This window comes from Cryptomeria japonica, chromosome 10 (genome assembly GCF_030272615.1).
Source record: "Cryptomeria japonica chromosome 10, Sugi_1.0, whole genome shotgun sequence".
Taxonomy (NCBI): Eukaryota; Viridiplantae; Streptophyta; class Pinopsida; order Cupressales; family Cupressaceae; genus Cryptomeria; species Cryptomeria japonica.
In genome coordinates, this window is record NC_081414.1 from 3,203,177 (window position 1) to 3,210,415 (window position 7,239).

At 35.2% G+C, this 7,239-nt stretch overlaps 1 protein-coding gene across 1 annotated transcript; it reads right to left on the reverse strand.

Annotated features, from left to right (window-relative positions):
* Positions 1–213: 213 nt before the first annotated feature.
* On the reverse strand, positions 214–6,086 carry LOC131069432 (uncharacterized). The gene is made up of 2 exons (XM_058004854.2): positions 5,873–6,086; positions 214–488 (listed from the first exon to the last, which is right to left on the reverse strand). The coding sequence occupies exons 1-2, from the start codon at positions 6,084–6,086 to the stop codon at positions 214–216; spliced, it is 489 nt and encodes a 162-aa protein (XP_057860837.1).
* Between the last annotated feature and the right edge of the window lie 1,153 nt (positions 6,087–7,239).

The following is a 7,239-nucleotide window of genomic DNA, read 5'->3' on the forward strand; positions in this document are numbered from 1 at the left end:
ACTCGTCTTGAAATGGATCAACTAATTATGTATGCAATCACTAATAAGATGACCCCAATCAATGAATTGTTTTCCGACTGATAAGATTGTGATGAAAAGGTACATCCACATTTCGAATTTCGTAGAATCAGGGCTGCCTATTACTTTGTGGAGTAGAACTATAAGATGAAAGATCCCTTTAATAAAAAGAGAGCGGTGAAGCATCTTGGGAAGCTAAGATTGTCCTCCTCGAGATGTCATCATCCATTCTTTTGCTAAATTATTCAGGCATTTACTCCTGTTATCACTGAAATACTTGTAAGCCTTTTGTTTATCAATGTAAGTGAATTTCTCCTTGTATGGCAATCGGAGAATGATGGCGATGGAAATTCCATCTAGCTTAGCCATCAGGCGCCCATCAACAATTCTAATTTCTCTGGCATCGGGATTATATCCTCTTGCACATTCTACCATCAATTCTGGACATTTCACCATTATGGGAAAATAAGCTGCATCAACCAACCCACTGTCAGCTATCCTACAGGACAATTTCGACCTATCTCCTTCTATCAATGATTTTTGGATATCCTGCAGGTTAATTTGCCCTATTTTGGTGTCAAGAACCTCAAGAAGCATATTGTCGATCATTGGAGCATATTCATAGTCTTGTGCTTCATGATATTGCTTTCACAAGTTTTCCACTGATGTAGCTGGAGCTTTGACTTTGAGGTGTTTTTGAAATAATTCTCTACGACTTATGGAGGCATGGCAACCACTTTGAAAATTCTGACAACTTTATTTCTTTGAAGAGTTCCTATAATCAATACAATGAATTCAGTTTTTGCATAAACCCTATCTTGGCATATGTCATGTATTCGGCCTTCACACTTGCTACCTAACTGTAGGAACTTGAAATTTTCAAAACATCTTTAACAGTCCTTTTTCAGCTGCAGAAACAGATCCAGAGTTTCTAAAACCCTTTTCGACAAATATTTTTGAATGCAACAAACAAATTTAACTATTATTACATTCGAAAAGATAACACTTCTTTGTGGCGTTCAATAAACCAGTACGTCGATGTCTTGCCAATCAAACTGTTCAGGCGCTTTATTTCTATGACCAACCCATATTCATACATGATCTTCAGACACCAAGAAAACTTCTATAGTTTGATCTCACCTCTTGATGATATGTCTCAAGGCGCCTTCAAAACAACCACTATTTATTTATGCCCATCGATCAACTATGCTGCAAATCGATTTGAAGTATGCACAATCCTTTTTCACTTCTCTTATCATTCCATTCTATCCTTCAAGTGACATCTTTTTGAGGTATTTTGTCAAGCAGTTCATGTGCCTTGTCAATACTTCACATTTCGTGTGCATTTCAACCTATGTATTTTGTGCATTCTTGTGAGACCACATTTCTTCGAAGCATTCTATCATAGGTTCAAGCTGCTTGGCTATGATTCCATATTTGCATGCACGTTTACCAGGCCTTTCCAATTATAGTATTTGGTTGTGAAGACGTGAAGAGCCCTGGGAAATAGTTGGAAAATGCGGTTTTACTCCTGCAAATTGCATTTGTTTGAAAGTTTCGAAAGCTTTTCAACATCTCCATTTTGCGCAGTCAATATTCTAGGAAAACATATTATCCTGAGTCAATTTTTCTTTGTATCGAGAAGCTTTAGCATCGGCATAAGTTGTTTGGTATTAGAAAGAACCAAATAGATGAGCTTTGAAGCAGTCTGAGAGTTAGTTATAAAAACTAATTTTGCATTAATGATTTTCCTATCATGGGCTACGTGCTAAATTATCCATGCCAAATGGAACTCAAACAGGTTATTATGAATGAGACGTTACTGGATTTACCTAAGTTACAAAAAGGAAATGGAAATCAAGTGTATCGGCTTCTTCATCAACTTGGCCAGCTTACCGATGTGATGGAGATGAGAATAACACTTGGCAAACTTGGTAAGTTATGAATATTTAAAACACCGATTTGTATTGACGTGAAATCGGTAACTTGGGAGTCTTTTGCAAAACACCAAATCCATTATTGCTTTGTTGATAGAAGAATCAATGATTTTTGACGATATAACAAGTGATATAACATTCACTTGTTATCGGTAACTAGAGGATGTATGATTTGTAGTTACCGATATGTTTACCTTGAATTATTTATTTCCACCTTGTTCATGTTCGCATCTTATCATCATCAGCATTGATGAATATTCAAACTCTTTGAATGTACCAAGAAGATATCTTAGCTTTGCCATCATTCTCGCTTTCTTATAGATAAACATGTTAGTATAGTCAATCAAGCTACTTAACAATGGAACGAAGGATCTTAAGATACAGCGTTGCCATGAGAATATTACAACAACTTTGAGAATTTTTCACTTATGATTTATGATTTGGTGCCAAAAATATCTTGAATCAATGCATGATGGACGCTCCTCAAGAATTTGTGAGATAAACCTCTTGACCTATCAAATGAAAAAAAAAACATAAATGTATCTTTTGATCATAATTGCTACCAACGTCAAGGTGTTTGACGCAAAACTTTCGCAACTTTTCAATTTTCGAAAGTAGGGTTAACACGTTGGTAATTATATTAATTAATATTAATAATTGTTCTACATACATACATACATACATATATATACATATACATACATATATATACATATATATATACATATATGTATATATATACATACATGTATACATATATGTATATATATACATACATGTATACATATATATATATAGATAAGATTAAAGAGGGGTCATGACATAATTACACACCACTTAAGCTTATTTAGGGAACCACAAAGGAGTTGTTGGAGCATTTCCACTTTATGTTGCGGCCCCAGCTTTAGTACTTTTATCACATTATCATATCCACCTTTTGTGGTTGCACTTTTACACCTTTAGTGCCATTATCACACTACCACTTTTCCACTTCAGGAGGGATGCTAGGTTGTCACTTTTTGTCTCATGTCATAAGATTCTGACACTTGTCATAATTGTCATAATCTGATGCACTCTTATGTTCTCACCTTAGCTATATAACCAAGGGGGTCTCCTATGTAATAATAATCTTGTTGATCATTATTAGATTCTATTGCATCGTTGATGAGAATATAATTTATTCTTGTCACTTTTATTCTCTCTTGTTATTGTGCTTTCCATTAGGCCTCTAGATCTTGGGCATCTACCTTCATAGCCAATTCTTATAAGGAGCACCCACCTAAACCCTAACATGACCCAAATCAATGAAATTGAAGTCTAGTTTAATGCTCATTATAATTTAGTAATGAGGATTATGTGCTTGATTCTCATGTGGATAATTAAGATTTTATAAATGAGGCGGTTAGTTTGATTAATCTTAAGAATCCACCACAACTAGTGGATATGTTTTGAGATATGGTAGAAAGTAAATCATATGATATAAAGCTTTACAAGATTCTAGATGTCGTTGCCTTGAAAATTCCTTGTATTTTCATGTCTGCTATGGTAAAATTTTGGCCAATCTACTTAAACCCTAAAACCCTTTGAGCTCTTTAGATGTGTTCATACCTTATATTTTGTCATTGACTGCCTTGAGCCAGTTCCTTGTCTTTTAAGTCATAATTCGAGCCTATGAATGTCATGTTTTAATTGGCCCCATTGGCCTAGACATTTTATCCATTTAGAGGAAAGGAAGTTTTATCTTTTCTTAAGTCCATCACCTTTATTCTTAAGTTATAAAATTTGCACATGCAAAACAAGATCACTTAAGTCTTTAGAACCCCCGTAGGCGGGTGGGGAGTCCCCTTCCCATCCTATTATTATTAATTTATTATGGCATAGTTTTGAGTGTGAGAATTTATGGGGAGGTGAGATATTAACTTAACTATCCATCTAGAGTGAACATTGATTTATGGGCAATGGCATTATGGGCAATTGTCAGAGAAATTTGTAGTCGGTTAGATCCTCTCAAGTGATTCAACCTCATAATTTCAAGGCAAGGTTATAAGATTTAAGGATTGTTCCTGAAATAGAATGGTAAGCCTGGCTTTTTTTATACATTTGACATCTATAAAATCAATTTAATTCTCATACACACATCACCACAAAATGTTAGTACCTAGTTAGTCCAAAAAATATATAACTTACATGTATAGATACAACCATGTTGTAAATTAAAATGAAGTCATCTAATCCATAACCTTCAATTACTTGACAATTGCACTAGTTGACGATTAAAATATTAAGTCCACATCCTAATCATTAAGTCTATAAAAACACTCAAAATTATATAAAATATGATTATAGTCTTAATATTAAGATTCCACTTTATTCAAATTACATTGAAACATTAAACGTTTATCATTATATATGTAGCATCGTAAATTGTATCCACATACAATTTCATCCTCGCTTAGACCTCACCTTGGTGCTTCAACTTTTGATGCTTGATGCCCATTCTAATTCTGCTCACACCATCCACAATACCACATTTTCATCTCCTTCTCTGCCTTTTCTCCAAGCTCGAGTCCTGATTGATAGGACTAGGGCACCCAACACCTTAGTCCTCTCAATTAGAGCCCATTTTTTGTCCCCATAATGGTCATCTCAGATGAGTAGGAAATTTGATCTCGTGTCGGCCTACTCTAAAAATTCAATTAATTTTCAAGTAGTCAAGTATAAAAGAGGGTCTACCCCTCTCATTTGAAACCTAATCCTCTAAGTCATTTGAATTACACTCTAGCAAATTCAAGTGAGCAAGCAATCAGTCATTCATCAAGCATTGAAGCAAAAGTGAACTCAAGTTTATGCATTCAAGAAGGTATCCATGATCAACTTTCTTTGAAGACATTCTACATGAAACCCTAAAACCTTTGTATGAGGATCAAACACAACTTAATCAAGGTATATTTCAATTACAAACATTTTTACTTCCGAAAGCATTTAGCAATAATTTCCATTTAGATTCCTATTTCAATTTCAAGGTTAATTCCTAAATTAAGTCAAACCCCTATCCACAACATCTTTCCCTCTGTGTGTGTAGGAAACAGGTTTAGGAACTGTACACGGGGATTCAAACAGAGTCGACAACGATGAACAAGTTCAACTTTTGATGGAGCAAAATTTAGAGGACCAAGGTGAATTTGTACTACTTGGTCCCAATAAATCAGGTCAAACTTTTGGAAATAGGTTCTAAATATATTCTTTTACCCAGATCTTAGTTTGTGGCTCGTGGGATATCTGCAACAGTCTGTTTTGGCAGTTCACTTCAGTTATTCGTTGTTTTACCCTAATTTCACAATTACCTTCCAATTTTAACTAAGAAAGAGGGTAACAAATCCTAACCAGTGAATCTAATAAGAATTTCCACCCATTCCATATTGGGATTGTGGATAGATCTATTAGATTCATCTCTCTTTCAATGTATTGGAATAGTTTAGCTTGTTAGTGGTTTTATTATCTTAATTGAAACCCTAAGTCCAAATTTTCCCTAACATAATCTGTAGGCACAAAATTTACAAATTACTCACTTATATTATTGAATTTCTAGCTTTATTCTCTATAACAAATTGATATCTTGCCATTATTTCTTACGATGAATGAATATCCTTAAATTTGGAACAGAAGATATTTGACTCAATTAAATTGTTCATTCATCGAGATTTCATTTTATGGGGCTCGACCATCCAGTGTACTTCTCTACAAGCTTCATAAAAAATGAACTCTGTTGGAGAAGTTAAGATGGAGAATCATATTCCACAATTCTGCCTGCACAACCCCTAGATGTTTAGTTTTGCTTTCTGATATTAACTGAACAAAAGGAAAATCAAAATGACAGAAGTAAGCAGTAGTAAGTTGTCTGAAAAGACTCAGCATACCTCCATCGAGCACAAGAACCAAGTCAGCGTCCATTATAGTGAAGATTCGATGTGCTGTGGTAATAACTGTGCATTCAGCATGCTCTCTACGAACTGTGGCATGAATAAGAAAATCTGTTTCAGTGTCTATTGAAGCTGTAGCTTCATCCAGCAACAGTATACGAGTTTTCTTAAGAAGAACCCTTCCTAAACACATAAGCTGTCGTTGATCCATACTCCAGTTTTCTCCATTCTCACTCACTATTAGCATAGAAAGAATCAGATTGCATTAATGTCCATGAATAACCAAGGTAGCTTTATGTAGAAGCCAGTAAATTCTAATGGTTATGGAGAGTCTTGAAAGGATTTCAACATCAAGGATAAAAAGGGTAGATCTGTATCTAAATCTAGGAAGCAAAAGAACCCAATAACCGTCAACAACAATTGTATTGGGCATATTAGAATTTGGAGGACTCACCCTTTGAATTTAATTTTCCTTCCTATGCATGGACAGCTCTTTCAAGTTGACATTTTCTCAAAGCTTGTAAAGAAGAGAAAACAATCTTTCTATGAAACATATATACAAAAGAATACAAAAGAAAAAGAGTCTAATTTTGGGTTTTATGTTATTGCGCAATGAAACTCCACAAAACGAACCTCCCAAAATTCAGTGTCAGAGTGGTCTTCAAGGGGGTCTAGATTAACCCATATGGATCCCTTGAACATTACTGGATCCTGAGGAATTATACTTATCCTGGACCGGAGATCGTGCAGGCCCACTTTTGTGATATCAAGACCATCAATCATACTATTTCCCCGTGCAGGTTCTACAATGCGAAACAGGGCTTGGATGAGAGTAGATTTGCCGCTACCAGTACGACCCACAATCCCCACCTTTTTCCCACCTGGAAATATATATGTAATGCCTTTTAAGATGATTGGTAGATGTGCCCCATAGCGGACCTGCATTTATTCGTCTAGGAGTTAACCTAAATGGATGAAGTGCATAAATCAAAATTGAAATTCTAAGTAGGTCAATGGAACTCGAGTGCATAGCCAGGAGTGATATGTAAAGCTTTGCTGGTAAATTGTCAAAATCTACTCTTCCATTTGATGGCCAATCACAGTTTGGCCGATTTTCTTCGATGAGTAATAGAGCCTCATTTGGAATTTCACAATATTGCAAGATTCTCTCCACAAAAATTATTGTGTTTTCCACATTGCATAGGTTGTATATCACCACAAATTGCAATGCTGTCAGATTCAATCCATATGTTACAGCTAGCCCTGCAACACCTGCAAACCCCTGATGAAAATTTATCTTCATATTCAAGCAACCAGTTTTCTTTTCTCGCACATTGAAAATATTTGTATTCGGTAATAACGCT

Excerpts from the sequence above, each read along its gene's own strand:
- LOC131069432 (XM_058004854.2), bottom strand. The coding sequence starts at position 6,086 with ATGGATCAACGACAGCTTATGTGTTTAGGAAGGGTTCTTCTTAAGAAA. Across the intron at positions 489-5,872 it reads GGTTCTTGTGCTCGATGGAG|CTTATTTTCCCATAATGGTG; the intron begins GTATGCTGAGTC and ends TGGTTGATGCAG.